This window comes from Mauremys reevesii, linkage group 11, assembly GCF_016161935.1.
Source record: "Mauremys reevesii isolate NIE-2019 linkage group 11, ASM1616193v1, whole genome shotgun sequence".
NCBI lineage: Eukaryota > Metazoa > Chordata > Testudines > Geoemydidae > Mauremys > Mauremys reevesii.
This window is the reverse complement of record NC_052633.1, coordinates 17,381,162-17,406,575: the sequence shown is the minus strand read 5'-3', so window position 1 is coordinate 17,406,575 and position 25,414 is coordinate 17,381,162. Positions and strand designations below refer to the sequence as shown.

General features: G+C 42.4%; 1 protein-coding gene and 1 non-coding gene across 3 annotated transcripts in view; both read right to left on the bottom strand.

Annotated features, from left to right (window-relative positions):
- INO80D (INO80 complex subunit D) overlaps nucleotides 1-25,414 on the bottom strand; it is a 59,894-nt gene that overhangs the window by 17,227 nt on the left and 17,253 nt on the right. For both annotated transcript variants that reach the window (XM_039494695.1, XM_039494694.1), the window contains 4 exons: nucleotides 20,890-21,644; nucleotides 17,447-17,555; nucleotides 5,095-5,319; nucleotides 3,057-3,166 (listed from right to left, as the gene is read on the bottom strand). In XM_039494695.1, coding sequence (XP_039350629.1) covers nucleotides 3,057-3,166; nucleotides 5,095-5,319; nucleotides 17,447-17,555; nucleotides 20,890-21,644 — 1,199 coding nt within the window. The remainder of the gene's footprint in view (nucleotides 1-3,056; nucleotides 3,167-5,094; nucleotides 5,320-17,446; nucleotides 17,556-20,889; nucleotides 21,645-25,414) is intronic.
- Nucleotides 4,284-4,404, bottom strand: LOC120375229. Its single transcript, XR_005586531.1, has one exon. It is a non-coding gene; the product is annotated as a small nucleolar RNA SNORA57 (small nucleolar RNA).

Below are 25,414 nucleotides of genomic sequence, written 5' to 3'. Positions count from 1 at the left end.
CCAGTATGAGGCCTGAGGCCTGAACTAAAGTAATGGTCAAGACTTTGCTAACATAAAGCAAAGTTAAGCTGTGAGCCAGAGGTAGGCCCTGCTCACAGAAGCTGGCACGGAAAGGGCTGATGCTGCATTCACCTAGCATAAACACACCACTAGAACACACTATACTGAAACATTCCATAGATAATAAAAGGACAGGCCGACCCATCCCAATGACAGGGGCAAAAGGGTAAAATGATGGATAGAGTTGTTTTGTTCGAACCAACATGTACAAGGTAGAAGGCGGTGCCTTAATACGTAGAAGGGTTGTAACTTGCTACGTAGAGAGGTTGTACCTTAATACGTCAGGTGTGATGTGTAACTTGTTTGTATCTGTGTATAAGAATGCATCCCTGGGGAGGTGTCTTTGTCCGGCCGTAGGGGGAGTGGAAAGTCCCGCCACTAAGCCGGGTCCTTGCCAAGAGGCACTTTCTCGTAGTATGCCCTGAGTTAGGCTAAGAAACCTACAGGGAACTGCAATTGTGTCCGAGGTCGCAATAAACCTAGCCGACGTGGCTTTGCATCTTACTGGACTCTGTGGTCATTGGGGATTCTTGTCGGGTCTGCTGTGTCAGCTATCTGCAGAGCTGGGGCAGCACACAGAGGGAACTCACACACGCAGCCGAGTGATATCAACAAGGAGAAAGCAGAGCACCACACCGGTACCGCTCTGACAACATGGAGCACTGTAGTCAGCAGGACTATTTCCTACTGACTGTCCCTATTAGAACATTAAAAAGAGAATTTCTTAATTTCATCCTTTAAGCTAAATTTTTGGTATTTACCTTTCTTTCTCGAGAAAACAAAAAGTTTTAAGATCCTTCCTGTTCCTCTGAAAGCGGATATGTAATCAGACTGAAAAGGTCAAATAAACCTAAACTGAAACTTGTGTTTTCAGACATTAATGTAAGTCAAATACGTATTTCACAGTGGGTTTTTTTTTTTCTTTTTCAAATAAAGTTAGCAGCTTTCCTTCTGCCCAGAGTAGTTCATAGTCAAACCTGCTGCTAGAATCACAGAAGCACAGGGCTGGAAGGGACCTTGAGAGGGCATCGAGTCCTGAGCTGAAACAGGACCGAATAAACCCTGACAGGTGTTTGTCCAACCTCTTCTTAAAAACTTCCAACGATGGAGATTCCACAACTTCCCTTGGAAGCTTATTCCATAACTTAACTACCCTGATAGAATGAAAAAATATAATATAGGACAACAAAGGAAAAAGGGAAAACCTAAGGATGGATAAGGCAGGAAACAAGTATCTGAAAATGGTGGAAAGAGACTATTTTCATTCTGGGGGGGAGACAAGTGAAGGGGAGAGAAAAGCAAGATCAAAGCATTCTCTGTTTCTCTGAACTGGACTTGAGACATTGCAGAATAATATTTTTGTGGGAATTGAGGAGGGGGTTGTATTTGTGTACACACACACACACACACACACACCCTTTGGGTGCAGAGCTCTTTTGAAAATCTGACTCCATGTATCTAAGCCTTGTAACTGCCCCACATTTAGGCTCTTGTTCACAGAAATCTGTATTTTTAAGATATAAAATTAGAAATCAGCATTGTATTTTGCAGCCATTGCAGGGACAAGCAACATGTCCCGCAGAGATGCACTACGTTGGTGGGGGCCAAAGTGCACCATCTAATACCCACCCATACCTGCCTTATTAGCTGAACTTTGCAAGGCCACACAAAACCGTCAGCTCCTTTCAGATACAGACAAAGACGCAGCATGGGACGTAACTTCCCGCTGCCCGCAGATAGTAAGTTACAAAAGCCAATTAGCTCATCATGCACAAGCCTCAAAGCCCTTTACAATGTATTGCCACCCTCATTTTACAGCCAGGGAAGAGAAGGTATAGAGAAGCGAAGTGACTTGCTCAAAGTCAAACAGCAGGCCAGATCTGTCCAGTGTGCCTTCCACTGGACCATGGTGCCCATGTTGGATAAGACTGTCAGTGGCCACTGATAGCTTCTGATTTCAACTGACATTAATGTATCTTAAAAATATATATTAATAAGAGCCTAAATGGGCCAAGAATAGTCTGTGATTTCCCCCTCTCAGAGGAACTGGTTTTAAAAGCTTTTTATGGTAACTCAGTTTTACGCCCACCATTTTAAGAGACTTTGCTTTTGTCTCATCCATTTAGATCCTTTCTACCCTTTGCGTTCATTCCCCCGCCCTCATCATTTTGCAGCACTCCCTCAGTTCCTAAGGTGGCTGTGAATTCACAGCTATAGTTTTGTGGGGAGAAGGAGAGGGAAGAAAGGTGTGAGAAGATGCAAGTGGGTCTTGTCAGGTAAGAAAGAGTACTTCAAATAATCATAAAAAATTCATGATAATAATCATCTTTAGCCTCCAGGTTCAGATATGGAAGCTGGTTTTGACTCTTACAAGGTTTCCCCCATACGCACACTTTTTGAGGAGAATGCTACACCTCCACAGATCACATTTCTGTAAGGTTTTCCTGAAATCCCATGCATTCACATACAGGTTTTTCCTCACCCAGAGCTATGTCCTAGGGACTTCTCATTCTTCCCCCGCACCTCCTCATTTAGCCATGCAGGCTATTAGAACCTTCATTCATTCCCTCTAGCCTACCACTTTACTCCACAGTATTCCTAGTTTCTGCATACACAACTGAATCCTGTAAGACCATCCAGACAGCCTATGGAAAGCTACCATCAACTACACAAGAGCAGTGCAGAGCACACTCTCCCATCAAAGAATGAGATCTGTAAAGCTGCTGGTAGGCAGCGGGCTGAGCTCAGGAGGACTCTAACAGTGTAACTATGACAGATACCAGTAACTTGAAGTATGGGTCTTCTCTGCCTATGGTGAATAGATCACCTCCCACTACCCTAAATACCTGTGAGAAGACAGACACAAAGCCAAAACGGTTCAGGAGACATTTGCAAATAAGTATTTCTGATACAAAATTATCTGTCACTCTAAAGAATGAAACTTTATCAATGGTGTTTCCTTCTTCAATGAGCATAGAGGGGAGGTAAGAGGATACGTTGAAAACAATGCCTGGTGAATGGAAGGGCCTTGTTAGTGCACTGTTCACCCTTCACAGTTCCACTACACGTTGTTGGTTCTGCATCTCTCTGCTTGGCTTGGCTTGTGCTGAAACAAAAATACATTACAACATGGAGTTTAAAAACAAAAAAAAACAAAAATCCACTGCCAGCAGATATCCTGGCATAACAGTAACACTAAACATAGCAAAGTGAACCATGACACTCTGGATATGTGGTTTACAGTTCACATCTGTGTAGTTATTTACTCTCTAGAGCTGGATATAGGACAGATGTAAACAAGGGGCCAGGGTGACATTGGTGTAACAGCATTACAGAATGAAGCGAGTAAGACTTCATCACAACTGTTTGTTTACAGCATCTGACACAACAAGGCCCTGAACCTGATCAGAGACTCCAGGCATGCAGTGTAAATATTAAGTGACAGAACCCAGAGTTGCATTCTCACTGAAATTCAGCTCACATGCAGAAGGCTTGCACAAGGCCTAGGCAATGCAGAAGTCCTATGTAAGACCTCAAAATAGGACTGGCCCTTTGCATGGGGTGAATTTCACCTTGTACGCATATTATTCTTGACGCTGATTGAAGGTTCTTTGCTATTACCATTAGGGCGTCATCAACTGTTTTAAGCTAGATCACAAGGCTGAGCAAAATAATTTTAGTAAATATTATCATCTCCTATGGTCAACATGAAATATTTTGGAGTCACAAAATCAATTCAGTTCCTACACTTTATGAAATTGGAGCAGTGACTATAGAGCTCTATTATTTTGTCAGACTACCCCCGATTTAATTTTTCATTCACTTCTAATTACACAACTAATCTGTGTGCCACAGAGTAGACTTTACTTAGGTTACCAAATAATCTGACCAAGTTGCACTGAATTAGCCAAATCATTCTGGCAAGGTTTATCATGTAGTTTAAGTTTGAAGACATTTATTTATGTATTTATTTTGAAAAAGTTCAGTTAGAAACCATTTAATACGACTGAGGTTCTGAGCTATCCTGATAAAATGGGAGCCTTTTCTCCCAGCCTCAATATATCCCTCACCATAAAGCAGAGCCCTTAGACCTTCTTTACCCCCCAGAGGAGCTAAGAGCACCCCCATGCAGAGTGCTCTGTGTGAGGAGGGTAGAAGCTGCTTTAAGCCTACTCCTGCCACCTGCCCCCCCCCAATAATTGTCTTCAGAGTCCCCCAGAGCCACATGCCTTGGTGAGTGAGGATAGAACCAGCAGAGGGAAGCTGCTGATACCAAAGACATAACACCAGGATTTGTGCAAATATTCTATACAAAGCAACTCCATGCATGACAAAAACTGGAGGGGTGTTGACATTATCTGAAAGGAAATCCCACAGAAAGTAACCTTCAGAGTTGTTAGAGGATATTTGTTTCACTGTTGAATCTCATTCAATGTTAGATCGAGTCAAAACTAATAAATTATGAGAGCTTCTGATGATATGCTAGAAAGAGGTAAAGGGAACACAGACTTTTTTTCTCCCCCCCTAAAGTTTGCATTGCTGAGGGAATCTGCAGAGCAGAGCGAATGTTTCTGCAAAGCATTTAACTAAAAACCCAAGACATGTGGGTGGGTGATCAGTTACAATGAGAGAATCAGTAACAAAAGTCATAAGCTAAAATACTCCGGGTGAAATCCTGACCCTAATGAAGTCAATTAGAATTTTGCCGTTGACTTCAATGGGACCATGATTTTATCCTAAGGAATTAAAATCATGGGCGTGTGTTGCGGAACAAATGATCCATCTTCTACACTACACAGCTAAAAAATGCCTAACCTTTTAAGAAATAAATCGTGCTTTAATTTATTGTACTCTACAGATAGGATTAGTAATGACAGGATAATAATGTCAGTATTATTTTGCCTTCCATGTACAGGAGCCGTGTGGATATTAGGTTGAAAGTTCAACATTTCAACTTAGCCTGCTTGTTTCACTACCGATTCTCACCCAGCCTTGCCTATGACTGCAGGCAGGTTGGAGTGTATGAGCTCTAACCTGGTCCAAGTGCATGTAGCTCTTCGGAGTTCCTGTATCAGTTGCCCAGCACATTCCGGCTCTCTGCTGGCCGCATGCAGCAAAGCTTTCCGGAGCGTATGCCGGCATTTCTTTTGACGAGATTCTGCCCGCTCCAGGCGGCAGAGGTGCTTATATTTCTGCTGAAAGTAAGTGCAAAGTTGGGTCACCCTGGAACTCCTGCTATCTGCATCATCATCATCTGACCTGTGAAGAAAACACAAAATCGATGGTCTTTTTCAAAGAGAACTAAATTTATAACTCTCTCAGAATTATTCAACAAGCATCGTTCTTCTAATTCCACACTTAGCTAAAGGCTAAAAACAGCCAGGGATATGTTCCCTAAGAGAAACTCAACCAATTCAAACTGTGGGAATCCTTTTAAATGTTAAAGGTATTTAATCTTCTTGGTATGTCAGTATTAGAGATTACATCAATTTATCTTTGAGTCTGACACATCTAAATGTCTGGAACTTGCTGTTAAAAAGAATACTGTTAACTTTTATTTACTGTAAATGTCTCTGCAAATGAAGTTAAGCTTGATTTAAGCTGCAGTTATGGAAAGGAGAAAACACTCAGTGGAAACTGATGGAAGAAAGGTCATGCCAGAGAAGCATGGTTGAATTCTAAGAACACCGTACCAGACCATTGACCTTTCTTCATGGATGATTTTACTGGGTGAACTTTTTTCTCCTATTTCCCCAGAAAGCTGGCTCCAAGTTCTCCTCTAACCTGCCCTGGGCTTACACCAATGAAACTCCAGTGACTTTAATGAAGTTACTTCAGCTTTACATTGCTACAAATACGATTAGAATCTAGCCTCTGATATCTACTACCCAAATTGACAGGCACTTATGTTGTTTGCAGTGTTACGGTTGTTCTGTTGGTCCCAGAATATTAGAGAGACAAGGGGGTGAGGCATTATCTTTTATTGGACCAACTTCTGTTGGTGAAAGAGACAATCTTTCGAGCTTATGGTCTTATGTAGATCTGGAGTGAAATCCTGGCCTCACTGACTGCAGGGGCAAAATTCCCATTGACTTCAGTTGGGCCAGTATTTCACCCCTGGTGAATCAGAATAACTCCAAAGTCCATGTAGATGCACCCACCTGTATCAGAGATGAATTTTTTCCCTTTGTTGTAGTACATTGGGCAATTTTTTAAGTAGTAAAACTAAGACACTAATATTAAAGCCCATGGATGACTTCCCTGTTATGTGCTGTTATGATGAGATACAGTAAAAATCACACACAAAACACACAGTTATGCATTAGGTATTTAGTTAGAAAGCAGAGTTTACTACAGAGTTAATACACAGGGTAGTGAGAGAGGGATCTGGGTAAGCCTATGCAAGAAACTGAGTAGACGCATGAACTGGGAGCACCCAATCAGTCAATCCCCATTTACTCAGGAAGGTTTTTCTCCTTTTATTTTCTTTTTCTAAATGGCAAAGCACACACACCATAAAAATACCCAAACCTGCCAAACATGCTCGGTAGAAGTAATAAAAATCATCACTGGGGCTTTTTTAAATCTAGGATCTCTCATAGTACCGAGCGGTCAGCTTCACCCTGATAACACTCAGCAAAACAACGTTTATGACCAAGGAGCACTGGAGTGAATTTATTTCAAATAAGACATTCTCCGTTCAGTCTTCTCTGGAGAAAATAAAACTTGGCAATTCTTGCTAAACTTAGCAACCCTAAAGCAAAGGAGTTAAAAACTATGGTACAAAGTGCAGAGCTTGAGCAGCAAAATCAAATACACTGAAATCCAAGTCTCTGAACAACAAAGCGTATTGCAAAACTAGTTAATGACAGCCTAAACGCTGACCATCAACTGCAATATTTATTAAATAAAATAAGATCCAGAAATGTCAGAGTGGTAGGTGCTCCTCTAAGAGAAGGGGATTCAAATTTAATTTCTTTCATAGAAAAACTTGTGCCAAACACTCTCAGTTTAGATGCGAAAGTTCCTCTCTGTTTGGGAAAGCCTACTGAATACCCATCAGAAAAGCCCATAAAAACTCCAGTGAGGAAGCACAATCATAACAGAAATATAAAGCTACCTATATAAGAACTTAACCAAATATATCCCCTGCTAATTAATAAATGGAAAATATTATCAGTTAATATAATTAACAGTATCCCTTAATATATTTAGATAATGATAAAAAATAAGAATGCAATGAGTGGGTTAAAATGTCAATTTGATCAATATACAGAATTGCATGGCTTTTTAATTATTTTCTCTTTCTTTCTATTTTAAACAACAACCATGGGGGAGGAAGATGGGTGAGAGTGAGTAGCCTCTCCTTATATGAGGCAGTCAACACCAAAATATGTAATACACAGATATACTTATAAGCGCCTAATAGTTATATTACTTAAAATAAAGTTACAGTATTCGCAACTGAGCATAGCATTAGAGAAAGGAAACAGTCTGCATTAGAAAGTGAAAGTGGTTTTGAAAAGGTTTTGCTTTCTGATTTGAGTGGCCTTCTTTCAGAGAACGTCTTTACAATTATAATAAACCTCTGACTCACCTCCCATTGAGCTGAGCGTAGAAAGGTCAAAACATGTATAACTCCTTTTGACTGATGAGTTATGAGATAATTCTGAAAATCACAAGTTAAGAGGCACACAGAGGCCCAGAAAGCACTGCAGAAGTGGCTCTTGTATTTTCTGGGAGACAACCAAGTTTTAAATAATACTTAGGACTTACACTTCCAAGCAAGACTAGCCAAAAGATGTCTGTACATCCCAAGAGACTTTAAAATAGCAGTCACATCCACCGTTTTTTGTGTCAAAATTTCAAAAACACATTTTATTTTCACCCTTCTATGCTGAGCTGTTTAAGCAAACTACATTTGATTTATTCTCATTAAGCATGTGTAACAGAGTACTATGAACCAGGATTTAAAGTCTGGGATTTCATTTTTAAAGTATTGCTGAAACTGCATGGGAGCCTTTCAATGAACAACCTAACATGCCATCTTTCTTAAATAAGTGAAACTGTGATGGGATGGACTAGGCCCGAAGGCCCCTGCCATACTCATCCCAGGAAAGGAGCTGTGGAGAAGTCCTCCAAGCAGGCTAGAGTGGCTGCAAGGGAAGCAGCCAATCAGGGCCTAGGAGGGCCCTATAAAATGGAGCCACAGCACCAGAGACAAGCAGTTCCTTGCTAAATCTAGAGGAATGATGACAGAGTTCCTGGCTTGCCAGAGGGAACTGTAGCACAAAGGACAGCTCGGTGCTAGTAGGGACTGGGGGAGCGAGGAAGCGCCCCTGGACCTAAACCCTGAGCTAAGGGTAAGGTGTCGGTGAAGGCTGGGAACGCAGGGAAGTGGCCCAAGGAACTGAAGGCAGTTTTGCTGAAGAGACACAATGGTGTGTCGCTGCTATTCTTATGGTCCCTGGTCTGGAACTTGGAGTAGTGGGCGGGACCCGGACCCCCTCATAGACTACTGGGGAAGAGCCTACAATTGGACAGTAGTAAACCCCCAGAAGAGGACTGAACTGTGAGGAGGCCCAGCTGGAACCGCTGTCTCCAGGGAGGAAGCCCTGGGGGTATGGCCCGATACCAGGGCCGAGAGTGGTTTAAAAACCAGGGTCACACCTGACCAGAAGGGGGTGCTCACGAGAAATGGGTGCCATGCCATTACAAGCATGTTCAACAGCATGTACAATTCAGATGTGTTTAACACTGAAGGAATAAATGTTGACTGTCTACCATAAAAAAATGAAAAAGGCACTACCCTATAGAAAGGAAGAACAAACAGGTGGTGTCCACCAACCCAGTACTGCTAAAGTCAACAAAGGGGGCCTCGGAGAGTCCATAGTGTAAAAAATGTCAGATTGCTAAAAAAGGTATCCAAACTAGTTTAGAGGGAGCTCTCTGATTTTAGGAGAGCCAATACTCAATAATCCAACATACAGAATGTCCTCTGTTTTTAAAGTGCTGTGATAAACAAGCCAATGAAAAGTTCCTGACTTGAGATTAGAAGCGAAATTGATGCACATGCCATAACCCAGTGGTTCTCAAACTGTGGACCCTTTATTGGTGAGAAACAAGAAATGTGGAGCTGGGAGGAGTCCTTAAGACGGTTCTCTCTTTCATGAGGCAGCATTCAGAATGAAATGAGCTGGAAAAACTAATAATCCCAGCATTACCACTGTCATATCTGCAAAAGATGACCTAGGCCTAACTGCATTTTTTCCATATGCAGCCATATTTTGCCAACTGAAACTCTCTGCTGGTTGCTATTGCAGCTTCTGAGGAAGGTTTTAATGAAGACTCTTATGTGGAGGTAAAATTTGGCAGAGGACAGAACAGGGCATGCCAAGTAGCATGAAGAAACAGACAGGACAAAGGTGACTTTCTCTACAGGATTTGCCATCGACTAGCTCAGTGTAGTGACCTCTTGTGAATTATTTGCAAAGCCACCACACTACAATGGAAGGTGAAAGTATAAAGTATTTTTTAATTGGAAAAAGTCATCCTGCTATTGGAAGTAACAAACAAAGGAACCACTCTTTGTACTGTTATTCTTTACTACAGAGTAACCAAGAGCCCTGCTCTTCCCTCAGGAGGAGATCTGGACTATGGTACAGGCTAGCAAAACACTGCTGTTAAATAAATATATAAATAAAATTACTCCAGTGTAGTTCTTTTGAACATGATAGGAAAGAATCTTTAGAATCTTTCCACGCTTCCTTTTGCCATTTCTAATACCTCTTTTTTTAAAGTGGTAGAGGCTGTATTTATTTGGTGAGTTTTATTATATATTATAGCTATGCAGTATGCCAGAGGGACTGGTGTGAGGACGAACACTAATCATCTCATTTGTTTGTTCTGTTTTTTAAATTCCAAAGAAGTACCTCGGTGTCAGAGGCTGGCTGGCCCTTTATGGTAAGGCAGGCTCACCTTGCCTGTGACCAGACAGTTACGCCCTGATGAGTAAGATGGAGACTTAATTATAATTCCTGATCCCTGCTGTGGTGGGATGAGAGAGAGGACTACTGAAACAGAGCTGTGAACTCAGGCAGGAGACCCAGGAGGGAGGAGCATGAGAAGTTCCCTCACTCTGGGAAGGGCCTGATAAAGTCAGGCTGGAGGAGACCCAGTGGTGAACAGGACAGGCCCTGGGGGGCTGAGTCAGGACCTAAAAAGGAGCACGAAGATCCCTAAGGTAAGCTGCCAGTGTCCCTGGGAATGAGAAGCAGTGGGGGAAACTTGCTGGAAAGCAGCAGCATAGAAGAAACTCTGCAAGGCCCACACATACTGGTAAAGAGCAGAGAACTTCAATGTAGCAAAGAGGGGCAGGAGAATGATTAGTTTGGATTTATTTGGATTCACAGTTGGATTTTTGTTACCCCAGAAGAAGGCGGCTCCTCCTAAGAAGTGTCCTGACTGGAAGACCAGGCCATGGAAGTTCCAGCGAGAGAGAGACTGACCATCGCAGGGCCAAGGAAGCGGCCAATAGGGTTCTAGAGGCAAAGTCCCCTGCAGCACCACATCCTTACATCTGTGGGCACTATGGCAGTGATTGCAACTGTGCACGCTTTGGTAGTTTCAACATTTCTGCAGCACTGATGGCTGTAGGCTCATTTTTGAAGGCTACTATCTTTCTTGTGAACTGATAGCTTTGATGGAGAAAAAATTACTTCCCATTGTTTTCAGTGGCAAAAACAGTCTATTCTGACCATTTTAGACAAACTTCAATATATACACTGCCAACAAAGTTGTTCAAATCTGGACTTTGTTTTAAATAAACTTGTTTTTCTTTACAAGCAGATGAGAGCTAAGGTCAAATCATCCATGGTGTAGCTTCAGGGAGGGCAATGGAGTTGCAAGCAGGGACCACTTCGGTATTAGCAGTTATAGATGAAGATAAGGACTGTTCATATCACACCTCCCCCAGGAACCAGTGTTCCGATGAAGAATTTTCCTGGGCTGAAAGAGGTTTCCCAGCAAGTCAGTTACTCTTGATTGTAACTCTAGTGTTGCTAACTCAGGATTTTATCATAGTCTTGCAATATATGTTGTTTTTCTTCAAGGCCCTAGACCTGAAGTCCTGTGAATACGCCAGAATCTCAACTTTCATTTTAATAATAATAAAGTAAGTGTATGGCCCCCCATGTTTTACACACAAGCTTATGCCCAAATAAATGTGTTAGTCTCTAAGGGCTGGTCCACACTAAGAAGTGGGGTCGAACTAGGGTACGCAAATTCAGCTACGTGAATAGCGTAGCTGAATTCGAAGTACCCTAGTTCGAACTACTCACCCGTCCAGACGCCGCGGAATCGAAGTCCGCGGCTCCAAGGTCGACTCCGCTACCGCCTTTTGCAGTGGTGGAGTACCGGAGTCGACCGCGGCGCTTCCGGAGTTCGAACTATCGCGTCCAGATTAGACGTGATAGTTCGAACTCCGAGAAGTCGAACTCACCGCGTCGACCCGGCTGGTAAGTGTAGACTAGCCCTAAGGTACCACAAGTACTCCTCGTTCTTTATGCTTCAGAATGTGACCCTACAGATTAAAAAAACAGAAGGCAAACAAACTCCAACTGTATTATTTTTAAAATCTCATTAATTTTAAACCAATATCATGATCTCTGAATGCTGAGCCATACCATCACTGAAAAGTCTAATTGAACACTACAGAGGAAATGTTTCCCTCAAGGAGAAGTATTGAAAACAAGCCAACCTCATAGACTTAAGATCAGAAGGGACCATTATGGTTATCTAGTCAGACCTCCTGCACAATGCAGGCCACAGAATCTCACCCAGCCACTCCTGGAACAAACCCCTAACCTATGTCTGAGTTATTGAAGTCCTCAGATTGTGGTTTAAAGACCTCAACGTGCAGAGAATCCTCCAGCAAGTGACCCATGCCCCACGCTGCAGAGGAAGGTGAAAAACCACCAGGGCCTCTGCCAATCTTCCCTGGAGGAAAATTCCTTCCCGACCCCAAATATGGCGATCAGTTAAACCCTGAGCATGTGGGCAAGACTCACCAGCCATCACCCAGGAAAGAATTCTCTGTAGTAACTCAGATCCCACCTGTGGAGATCTGTTGAAGGACACTATTTAACATGTGCCCTTTTCACACTGAAGTAGCTAAATGGAGACTCTAAAATTCAGAATTCTGCTGCTGCTGCCACCACCGCACTCTGCAGCCCATACTCTCCTTTTCACTCCTTTCCTGCTAACTCCATTGTTTAGTCTGTAGGATGAGCTCAGGGAAATACCGAGCCAACAGTTACACTGGCAGCAGGGACTTGTCTGTAGGACAGCTGGAGCTCTGGAAGGTACCGGCAACCCTAGCTCCACTCCCAGGGCCTACAGCCAGCCAGCACAGCCCACCAGCCATACTGGAGCGTTGTTCTTCCCCATTATTGCCTCTCCACATAGCTTTTCTTGATGGTCAGTTACTAGTGTAATGCAGCAAATGTCTGCATTGCCTCAGGCATCACCATCCTGCTTCAGTGCTGAGAGTCTCCACTAGGTGTCAACATTAAAGAGCACAACCCCCTCCCTCTAAGGCAGGGGTCTCAAAGTCCTGGCCCATGGGCCATCTGCGGACAGAGAACGTCCCCACTGCAGTCAGCGGAGGAGAATGCAGACAGACACACTGCCGGCAATCTCAACTACAGGCATCGCCCCCCGCAGCTCCCATTGGCTGGGGGAGAGGGACAGAGATACCTTCATTAGTTGCCGGGCAGAGTCAGCCATGGAGGCAGCACCACTTTTTTCCACAATGGATACAAGTCAAAATACTGAACACAACTATCTGAGGCACACCTTTGTGCAATTCTGAAGGTTTCAACTGCTCAGTCACTGAGGCCAATCAACAACAAATTGACAGAACTGAAGAGTTGCCAGGTGGCTGGTCACACTAAAAATTCTCTGGGAGGCAAAGAACTGTATAAAGTTGTATGATATATTTTTTATTTTGAATTTCTTAGAAATAATAAAACTAATATAAAATGTTTTCTTTTCTAAACACCAGCTTCAGTGACACTATTGGCCCGCTGGGAGGATTTGAGGACTGGCACTGGCCCTAAGGTAAATTGCGTTTGAGATCCCTGATCTAAGGAATACCAAGGACTCTGCAAACACTAATGGATTATCAATTCTTTGCACTTATACAGAACCAATTATCCACAGATCCCACGTGCTTTCCAGAGCAGGGTGAGCATACTTACATCCATCTCAGAGGATGAAATTAAGGCAGAGGCTGTAACCTACACTCTGCTGTGTTCACATAATCAGTCAGTAGCAGATCTAGGAATAGAACCCAGGCATCCTGACAGTCCTGTATTTCAACCTTTTACAGCTTTCTCCCAGAGCTGGGTTTAAAATGTGTGCTCTGACCACTATTATTCTCTCCCCCAGCCCTGGTGAATGCCGAATCACACTCAATGTCAATCATTTGCTTCTATGGCAGAGGTGAAAGTAAGCCAGTACGGCACGGTACAGCATATCGGCAAGAGCCAGTACACCGTGCCAGAACGCACCAGCTTCCGCGGCAGGGATTTAAAGGGCTCTGGGCTCCCCGCAGCAGCAGGCAGCCCAGAGCCCTTTGAATCCCACCTGTGGCTCTGGCGGCCGGGCTGGAGCCGGGATTTAAAGGGCTCAGAGCTCCCGCAGCTGTGGGAAGTCCAGAGCCCTTTAAATCCCGCCCGCGGTTCCAGCGGTCGGGCTGGGGCCAGGATTCAAAGGGCTCAGAGCTCCCGCGGCTGCGGGCAGTCCAAAGCCCTTTAAATCCCCACCGCGACTCCAGCTGCCAGAGCCATGGGTGGGATTTAAAGGGCCCAGAGCTCTGCGGCGGCTGGAGCCCTGGCCCTTTAATTTGCCCCTGAGCCCCGGGGGCTTCCAGCCACCTCTGCAGCTGGGAGCCCCGGGTTGATTTAAAGGCCCTGGGGCTCTCAGCCACAGCCGGTGCCCCAGGGCCTTTAAATCTTGAGGCCCCGCCTCTTCCAGATGAGGCCACGCCCCCCATCAGGACTCCAGGAGTACCAGTAAGTCCTGTGAGTTACTTTCACTCCTGTTCTATGGGTACGTTTACACAGGAGAGGAGGAGGAAAGAAAAGACCTGGGCAGCGAGTCTCAGAGCCCATGTCAACTATCTCAGGCTCACAGGGCTTGTGCTACGGGGCTAACAATAGCAGTGTCGATGCTCTTCCTCGGGCTGGAACCCAGCTATGAAACCCAGCCAGGGAGGAGGGTCTCAGAGCCCTGCTGTGAGTGTCTGCACTGCTGTTTTTCCCCTTTTTTTGGCGCAAGCCCTGTGAGCCTAAGTCAGTTAACCCAGGCTGAGAGACTCATTGCCATGTTGTTGAATTTTTGTTTTGTTTTTTTGTTTGTTCGGGGGTTTGTTTTTTTTTCCTGTCAGCATAGTGTACCCTATTACCCCTTCCTACTTGAGGAGCATTTCCATTGTTATTTTCAGTGAGGCCTGAGTAGGAATAAAAATAAGATTTCCCTGCCATCCAGCTCCACTATCTTCCTGCCCTACAGCAATTGGGACACAAGCCAAAGGGGAGGTGAAGGATAGTGCACAGTGTCTGTCTACGAAACCAACACAAGTTAATTTAAAACAGGAATACATTCACTACAAATAAAATATTCAGATAAGCGTTGAAACTTTCCTAAGAACACTGTTCAAAGCAGAATGCCATCCCATAGGAATCAATAAGGTGATTCTACCCATCACAGTTGATCTGGTCAAAGATGGAATGAGTTAAGTTTTACTATGTTTATTGCTAAATACAGCGTTAATTTAAAAAAAGCCAATCCTCAGATTTTGATACCTGATTTTAGAATGTAAGTTTTAGGAAAAGATCCAGGTTTTCCATTAAAATCAGCCCAAAATTCATAAGAAAGTAAAACGACAAGGTGCTAGCTGACTTTGGTTAGCTTGCTATCAATTTGAGTAGCTATTAAATTAGTAAGGCAGAGCCACTTTAACAAACCAAACTCATCCATGGAACAGTTTAAATTAATATATCTTCAGAAACAGAGAACATGGTGCAGAATGTCAAAGTAGAACAAGGAATAGATGTTTAGTTAATAATAATCTTTACTGAAGCTTGACAAACAGAAATACAATTTTGAAAGACTGGAAACAAGCAAATGTGTCAACGTTTATCCATAAACAAAATCAGAAAAGGTGCTGAAGAGTAGAACTAGGCAGATTAATAGAAGTGTAAGAATTGCAAGTGATGTACAATAATTTATCAGTTATGGTCAATGTTTTAAGTGAAGTGCACAATGTTAAATGAAATAGAAAAATCAACATGTGAAAAGAACATGGAGGATATAGCAAAAGTAAAAAAACAACCACCAAACAAAAAACAAACCACAGACTAGGAAACTAATGCCCAACCCCCTTATAAGCTGAAAAAGAAATTGGGATGTAACATTCCAATCAAATGTCAAGGAGAGGGAAGACTATAGTCATAGGAAGAGTTCTTTGACTGGACACATGACCTTTTTTTGAAAGTTATATTTGGTTTAAAAGATGAACTAGACATCCTTCCATGCTGACTGTAGTTTTCCATTTGCTCCCTAATGTTATGTTCCCTAATAGCCAGACTGTGAGGAATACCGGGGAAAAAAAAGCTTTAATTTAGCTTTATTTTAAAAATATTTGTAACTTCTATGAAAGCTCGCTGTTTTTCTGCCTAATGATCCCAAAGGAGCAACTGACTTTCATGTCAGCTTAAAAATTTTTTTTTTTTAATTGGGGAAAAGGAATATTAAAAGGGATGGTTTTGGTCTGCTGATTGTCACCAAAGTTTGGCTTGGTGAGGGCATTCACCATATATTTCTGGCCTTCTCTCAATTTTGATGGCCCCTTTGCAGTTCACCATGAAGATGCCTTTACAAATCGGAATGTTTTTCTGCAAGCTGGTGTCCTAGCAGTTCAGTTTTGCGGTTTTAAATATCACATTTGCAAGGGCACTGAAGTATTACCACCATACCCATCCATGTCTTCTGGAAGAAGGTGCAATGCTTTTAGACACAAGGAAAATATCTACTGAACCATACTATAACAAGCTATAAAAAAAAAACTTAACAAGGCTGTGATTTCAATTTGTGATTAATATGACAAACTCCTTTCTTCTAGATTATCTCAATTTAATTACAATACTCTGAATGGTATACTTTACTCCCTGCATGCTAGAATGACATTAACATAGAGACACATAGGATCATATCCTGTTGTGAGACGGCACAGTCATGGATTAAAAATATTTGCACAACATTTTAAGCTGTTCTGCACCAGCAATACAAATGTACTGCCAGTTTTTAATTAAAACCTAGAACCTGATGTTACTGGTTAGTCGATGAAGGCTTAATACCACTTCTCAGTTATCAATGAAAAGAACAGTTATGCAAACTATCAATCCCATATTCCTCCCTACCGTATCACAAACAAATTAATTTATTGACAAAAGTATTACTAAAAGGTAGTAAAAACAGAAAAGATAAGTCCTGATTTTGGCCCCAATACAGAAAGTCATCCTTATTCAAAAAGCATTTCAGTGTCTGCTTAAAGCCCATTAAGTGGGATTTAAGCACATGCTTAGGTCCTTTTCTGAATCTAGGCCTTTATCCCTGCCCTGCTTCAGCAGCAGACTGCTGGTTCTGTGGGACTGAGTCAGAATTGTAGCTCTTACAAATAAATGAACTGAAACAATCCTCACGGGGAAGGGGGAAAAAACAACTTTTGCAGAATCTTAGCCCTAGTTAAAATAACTTGCATTCTGGCCCTGGGCATCGCCTGAAAATGACATTTGATCTTTTGGCAGGATTATGATAAGACCAAACTCAAAACCAAAAGTGAATCCAATGTCTCCAGAAGCAAAAGAACAATTCAGTGACAAAATTATTGATTAGTACAATTTTCAAAAGACAGAAACAACAACAGATTTTGAAAAATACTATGGAGGGCTGCTACGATAAGGTTTAAAATGCATGCTCCCATTTTATCTACTAAGAGATACTCTATTCTCTTTGTACATTAGTTTTAAATTGTTCTCCTCTTCCAGAGAAGAGATCAGATTTATGTTCTCATCAAATGTAAAATGGAATTTAGAAGTCTACTCTCAGTCTGTTACTGTGATTCCTGATCTCATTTCTGATATCTGGGGCAGAGCTTCTGGATAGAGTTTAAACAACATGTTGACCTGGTACTACTTTGTAATAAAAGGTCTTGATTCAGCAAAGCACTTAAGCCCCCCTAGCTTTGCTTAAAGTAAAGCCCATGTTTAACTGCTTTGCTGAATAGGGGCCAATACGAACAATACCAAAAAAGGATACTCACTCATGTCTTTCATATCTGAGAGTTTCCCGGATAGACCATGCAACCTGGTATGGTGAAGTTTGCTCTGAATCCTCCAACTCTTCTCCACTGTCTTCAGACCAGTCCAGCCCTGAGTAGGGGAGAATTGGAAACATGAAGGCTGGATGAAGAGAGACTGTAATCCTCAAATATCTGTGAATAACCTGTGGCAATAACCACTATCAACGGCCTCTGCATACATACGTACATAGCATAGTAGAGAGGATGCATTATATTTGATTCATTACGTAATTTTCTCAACAAACAGTTATGATAGCAGCTTCATTACAGTGTATAAACAGCACGTCACTACATTTTTCAATGACCAGTTTTATCCCTTCTATATCTTTATTGGACTTCTTTGTCCATAAATATATTAAATAAAAACCAAAACTACCACCAGTTTTATGTAAAGACAAATATCTCTGTTGTGCTCAATGTTAGATTTTTTTAGGAAGATAAAGAGGAAGTCCCTACCATGAAGAGTTGACAGTCCAATAATTAATAGTAAATGGTCTAAATAAATTACATAACCCTGTTTCTTATTTCTGTACATATTATAGACCCTCTGCTCCCCCTACTGAAAAGCACTGAGAATAGCAAAACCATGGGAGAAAGCTACCGGGACAGAGGGGGATACACAGCTACACAGTATGTTCCTCTGTTCTTTTCTGTGTAAATCACCTGCCATCTCCACCAGATATCAGTGAGAAAGGGGCTTCCGCTCCCGGGGGAAGAGACAAGAGCTGGGGTCAGTCACTCTTAAGCAGCGTGTTCACCTTCCTATACAGCTTAAGTACACACAAGAATACCAGATTAATTAACAATTTTTGGAGCAGGATCAATTCATTCTGTGATTTTTGTGTCCCTCATTACCAAAGAGCCCAGGACAGTATCCTACATAGCACTGCAGGACTTTGCTGAAAAGGGTGACCAGGAAGGACCATGGAGGGAAGTCCCTCCAGATGTCTGGGCAGGATCAAGCCAGGGTTCCTATGGATTCTCATCTTCTGCATCTTTTCATGGCCCCACCCTATCCTTGCTGATCCCTTAGAGCAGGATGGGGGAAACGCAGTTTCCCTTCCAAACCAGCTGATTTTTTTGTTCTTCTCTCATGTGTTTTTACATATGGCCCTAAATAACGAGCAGGAGTTGGGGACAGAGTGTTAAGGGCCATTTCATTTTTATTTTTTTTTAAAGCTTATTATTGTATTTTATCCAAGAAGATTTGGGGCCAAGTTTCCAAAGCAGGTGTCTAGAGGCTAGCTTCCCTGTGTTAATTTAGGAACCTAAATACAGATTTGGGGTAAAAATTTCAAAAGCACCTACGTGATTTAGGACACAGGACTTTGATTTAAGAGTCAGGAATTGGAAACCTAAATTCTGGTTCTTAAGTCACTTAGGTACTTTTGAAAATGTTACCTTTGTGCCTATTTTTAGACCTTGAAGTTTGGCCTAAGTGTAAACGCTAAGAAACTTGAAAAATAAAAACAGACTTACACTTAAATTTATTTTACTTGAAAAATAAACTAGCTAAATTGACATTCCATAAAGGCACATGCACAATGGATGCAGTGTAATCAATTTTTTGGCACAAATTAAAAACTAATATTATAAGTAGGGCTGTTAAATCTTTTAACTCCTGAAAGGGGAATGGGGAGCACTGGACCTTTTTTCCATTTTGTTTATACAAACATCTGTTTGCATAGTTTTACTAAAAATTAACGGTATCTTTTTAAAGATGCTGAAAGTAAGTTTCATATCTTGTGCCTCTCAACTCTAGTACTAGGTATTTTCTTAAATAGAAATCCCAGAAGTTTTTCCACCAGGATAAAAAAGTCTCTAAGAATAGTCCATACTGTGAGCTTGCAAGTAAGTATTTATCTACTCCCACACAGCTAATGCATAATTAAGTGTATTATGTTAATTAGCAGTTATAAAATGCTATAATCTTATTTTCATTATCACATTTATTATAGCATAACACTTCCACAATTTTATATTTATATGTCTGATCAAACATTTTCCTAAAACTAGGCACAATAGGAAAACTTATTTTTATAGAAAGTGTTACTGTAGAATGTGACACATGTGACAGAATGCATCACACATAGAATGCTACTGTTATGCAGGCTCATGAGGCCAGACAACTTTCTAACCTATTTGGGAATCTTGACACTTGGGATGGTCCTGGTATCCTCATTCCTCAAATTAACTGCATTATCCAGAGAATCATGAAACAGTTCTTTCAGAACAACATCCTTAAGAGACATGCTGTAGGATACTCATTAGCTTCCCAACAAACAGCCAAATTGTCCCACAGGTGCCAAAAGGCAGATCTTAATAGCAAATTAAAAATGATTAATTGAAAGAGCAAAAATTAGAGATGTTTGTGATGTGTGCCACTAGTTAAATAATTGCCCAGACATACTAGAAGTAAATTTTTTTTAAGATACAATTGGTTTGCTGTTTCTATTTCTATTGTATTGCATTTCTGGTTCTTGTTTCTCCTATTTACTGCCCACTTCCTTACCCCTGTAAAACTAAACTATAATCTAAAGCTAAATTAAAAAGCAAGGTAACATTAGCGGTGTATGTATCTCAACCTCCATTTACAACGGAGACAACGAGCCACCACCTTATCCATATTCAAATGCCTCTTAAAATTTCAAAAAGCCGTATTTCCACAAGCAGAAGTCAGTAAAACAATTTAAATTAAAAACAAACCTAACATATAGGCAGTTAACACAATGACTAAAACTTATTACTGTGGTGTCTGCATAATAATAAATTAATAATAGTATATATTATTAATGGGTAAAATGGACAACTTCTGCACATCATCATGGAAGAACCGCACCTTCACAATCAGCTTCTGAATGCTCATTCTCTAGTGGAATATACCACTAGTCTCTCTTTTACTGAATCAGATCCCATATCTTCGCAGTTTGCACTCAAAATTCCCAATGAAGTCAACTGGTGTTTTGGGTGTGCACAGAATGCACATTCAAAGCCTCAAAGTTGTATTTGCACTTTCATTCTACAATCTCCCTTTTTCATTAGTTTAATATTCGGGTTTTACAACATAGGCTCTAGGTCTAACCTGGTCTATACATTCAGCCTAGGAACACTCAGGACTATCTTTATTACTTCACTTGAAAATGAAAAATAAAAACAAAAAAACACACACCTGAGAGTGAATTATACCTCAGTTTGGCCTCTCAAAATCATTAACTAGCATTTTTTTTAACAAGTGATAAAAAAATAAAAATAAGTTGTAAAACAGATGTGACCTGCCTATACATCTCCTGACATATTTCCCCCTTTCAGAAAGGTATAAGTGCATGTCCTGATGAATTTAAAGGCATATACTCTCATAGCAACCTGAAAAAACAGTGCAGTGATGTACGTAATTATCTACCTACCTAAATGCGGAAACAGATCCGTTTCCAGCTGCTGTTTTCGAGTGCACAGTTTCACCAGTCTCTGTAGCCGGCTCACGCAGGATGAGTGTGGAGAAAAGGCTGTGGCTTTCATGAGGACCCGATCAGTCCTTGGTGGGTCCATGACAGGAGCCCTGGTGGGTGGCAGGAGAGGCAGGGGTCTCTTGTTAGACATCTGCCTTGCTTGTGCTATAGTGTGTGTGGTGGGTGCCACTCCCTGCATTGGTAGGCTGGTGTTCTGAGGTTGAGGTGACTTGCAGACTAAGCCCTGCGATAGCCCTGTCGGCTTTAAAGAAGTTGATAAAGGTGGCAGATGGGAGTGCTGCTGCTGCTGCTGCAGTGGCTGCTGCTGCAAAGGTGCAGGAAGGGGGCTAAAGTGCTCTTGGTGAACTTTTAAAATCTCTGTTTCTCTCTGGCGCTGCCGGTTTTGGGCCAACTTGCTCTGCAACTTTTTCCTCACTGTTGCCCCTTTCTTTAAGTCATCATCCTCCTCATTGAAAGCAAAGGGATCGTCTAACTCTGCTTCCAGGTAGTGGAGAGGAAGCCTAGCCCCGGGGGGAGAGAGGGACATCCCATCCAGTCCATTGGACATCTTCAAGGCCAGCGTGGGCACTGTCAGACTGAAGGCCATAGCATCCATCTGGTGCCTGACCTTCACTTCCTCTATTGGATCATTCTTTTTCTTCCTCTCCTTTTTAGGTATAAAGCCAAGTACCTGTAGGTGGCTGTTGCAGTACCTTCAAAAGTGAAAACAGTAAGTTCCTTTTTCTCTTCTTTAAAACAAACACGCTTAAGAAAGCAAAAAAGATGAAACCACAAACAGGAAACCCCAAAAACAACAAAAACCATCTGACCTGCCACTGAAAACATTAGATTATTAACTCATGTTTGTGTACTAATGAGTTTCTACAATCACCTCCCATGTTTCAGACCCATAATATAAAATAAAAACTTCCATATGAGAGAATTTATCATTTTTGGATTTTTAAAAAGTCTTAGTATGTTATTCATATGAGAGCCAAATACCTATCCTTTAAAATATATTTATCTATCCCTCATATCCTTAATGGACACATACAGGGCAAGGTGAACAAGACAAACGGATTGTATGATACATTAGAACAGAGGTTCTCAAACTGTGATCCGTGGACCACCAGCGGTCTGCGAGCTCCAGTCAGGTGGTTTGCGGATAGTTCCTGCTAAGGTGCGTGCCTTGGCGGCCTCACACAAGAGAATGAAGAGACAACCACCTAATTGGTGGAGCCATGCAGGTGTGGCTCCACTAATTAGGTGCCTAGATCCTGCAGAAGACACACATGTAAGGTGAGGTGGTGACCTTGGGGGGAATAGGGGGTACATGGGAGGGGACAGGGGGGTGAGAAGAGGGAGTGGGGGGAATTTGGGACGTGCAGGGCTGCGGTGGCCAGAGAAAGAGGCAACTTTCCCCAGCTATAGGGCTGTGGTTGCCAGGGAGAGACCGCCCTCCTTCCCAACCCCAGCTCAGGGGCTGCTGCAGTGGGGGGAGAGACCCCCCTCCTTCCCAGCTCCAGCTCGGGGGCTGCTGTGGTGGGGGGAGAAACCCCCCTCCTTCCCAGCCCCAGCTCGGGGGCTGCTGCGGTGGGGGGAGAAACCCCCCTCCTTCCCAGCCCCAGCTCGGGGGCTGCCGCGGCAGGGGAGAGGGCACATCCATTGCATTAGAAAGGTACCTCTACCCCAATATAACGCGACCCGATATAACACGAATTCAGATACAACGCGATAAAGCAGTGCTCCGGGGGGGCGGGGCTGTGCGCTTTGGCAGATCAAAGCAAGTTCGATATAACGCGGTTTCACCTATAACGCGCTAAGATTTTTTGGCTCCTGAGGACAGCGTTATATCGGGGTAGAGGTGTATTAAAATATGAGTTGTGTGCTTTTTCTCTGTAGAACAAAAAAACGTTAATTATTATTGTTTTATTTATATAGCGGTTTTATCCAAAGCGCTTTACAATAGTTAGCAAACAGTATAAGCAACATTTGGAAAGATCATTAAGTGGTCTGCCGAGATCCTCCGCAATTTTCAAGTGGTCCGTGGAAAAAAAAAAAAAGTTTGAGAACCACTGCATTAGGATATAAACTGAAGGGCCCTGACAAGAAGAAAGCTATTAAGGGCCAGTCAAATGGAACTATTTTAAAATCCCATATTTAAAATTATAATAGAGACTACTACCTCTGCTATCAGGCTGTTCTTTCACGGAGAGTAAATTTGCATGGTTTTAGTATGGTGTACGTTGAAAAGATAGAGTTAATACACTTCTGTGACTGAAAGACAAATTACAAGAGGCTTTTTCCAGGGACAGTCTTGAATTGGAGATCTTTGCTGAGAAGGGCCACTATTTGAGTTTGATGATTAAGCAACTAAATAAATGGCTTTAACTGTATGTTACTTTCCATGGTTAAGTACGTATCATAAAGAGCAACTGAGTAAATCAGATCAAAAACTATATTAATATAGGCAAAAAAGTTCTATCCTGGCATCACTGTGCATTGCTTATATAATGCAATGAAAATGTACACACACATTATAGCACAAATATGGATTTCAAGCTGCTATAAAATGAACTCTTTTCTAGTTAATTTTACTTTAAAACCACTGACAGTCTGTCTCACTAAAGGACTAAGGGTAATGATCATCTACAGCGACAGATGACACATTAGATTAGGGGATCTAACAGATAAACAATTAATTCTAGGCTGTCTAGATACTCTAGAACCAGCAGGTGATTGGGAAATAGCAACTATGATTTCTCTGCACCTGTGTAGAGTCTCTGTTGCCAATGGAGATCTGCCTATTTCAAGTTGCAGGACTGGGGACCACAATTCTTATATTTAAAGAGACAGATTCAAGGAAGGAGGCTGAAAATTACAGGCTTGAGAGTTTAACATCTATATTAAAAACTGGAGATATTTATTGATAGCTTACAGACATGTCTGGGGAGGTACTATTTAATAGCTATGAGTCAGTATGCATTTTAAAATGAAATTATTTTTCGTCTATGTGGAGAGGAACAATTGAGTTAATATTTTCAAAACCTCATGACAAAATGTAACACTATTGATCAGTGGTTCTCAAACTGTGGATCAGGACCCCAAAGCGGGTCACAACCCCATTTTAATGGGGTTGCCAGGGCGGCTTAGACTTGCTGAGGCTCAGGGCTGAAGGCGAAGCCTGAGGGATCCAGCCCTGGGCAGCGGGGCTCATGTTACAGGCTCCCTGGCTGGGGCTGAAACCCTTGGGCTTCAGCTTTGACCATTATCCCGCCCAGGGCAGTGGGGCTCAGGCTTTGACTCCCCCACATGGCACAGTGGGAACAGGGGCGGCTCTAGAAATTACGCTGCCCTTCCCCGGTCCCGCGGCCGGGGCAGAAGTGTCTGCGGCGGGTGCGCTGGTTCCGCGGCTCCGGTGGAGCATCCGCAGGCATGCCTGCGGGAGCTCTGTCCGAGCCGCGGGACCAGTGCACCCGCTGCAGTCATGCCTGCGGGAGCTCAAGCGGAGCCGCGGGAAGAGGGGACCCTCCGCAGTCATGCCTGCGGCAGGTCCGCTCGTCCCGGGGCTCTGGTGGACCTCCCGCAGGCATGACTGCGGAAGGTCCGCCGGAGCCCAATGCCGCCCTGCCGGGACAATGCCGCCCCACACGCCTGCTTGGCGCGCTGGGGTCTGGAGCCGGCCCTGAGTGGGAATCAGGTGGACTCAGGCTTCGGTCCCCGTCCCCCCCCCACCCCTGGGGTCATGTAGTAATTTTTGTTGTCAGAAGGGGGTCACGGTGCAATGAAGTTTGATAATCCCTCCTATAGATTACTGTCTAAATGTAAGGTAGTTAATAGATTACAAAAGGTAATGAATTAATAGGTGGAAAGCAGAGGGCTGATACTAAATGTGTGCAATCTTTGTGGAAAAGTGTGAGAAGGAGATTCCTGCAGAAGGCATACTGAAGTGCCTTTTTTTTTTTTTAATTGACAGCTGTAATAGATAAAAGTCATTCAGGACGTAATACTGCTTCCGTTGAAGTCAGTGGGAGTACTCACATGCTTAATGTTAAGAAATTAAGTATTTTTTAACTAATATAGGTGTCAGTCTAGCAAGAGACACTGTCAGAATGATTTAACAGGAAAAAAAGTACAAAACAAGCACAATGGAAATGTTTCCATGGTGGGTTTTTTTGTTTTGCTTTTTCGGTTAATCCAATGAAAATAGTTTTGTTTGGGTTAAACATTTCCCTGTAGTGTTTGTATCCCAAACAACGTGCAGCCCTGTACTTGGGCATGAGCCAGAAGGTGAAACTGACTAATCTATTTTCATTGCACAAATCAAAGGAAACACAAAAAAATAAGTAAGAAAAGACGGGGAGTTAGATTGCAAAAAATTGTCAGTTTCAAACTATTTGTTTTTATATAAATAATTTTTAATCTGACATTTTCTCTTTAATATGGTAGAGGGAAAAGCTTTGGATCTTTTAAATCCTTAACG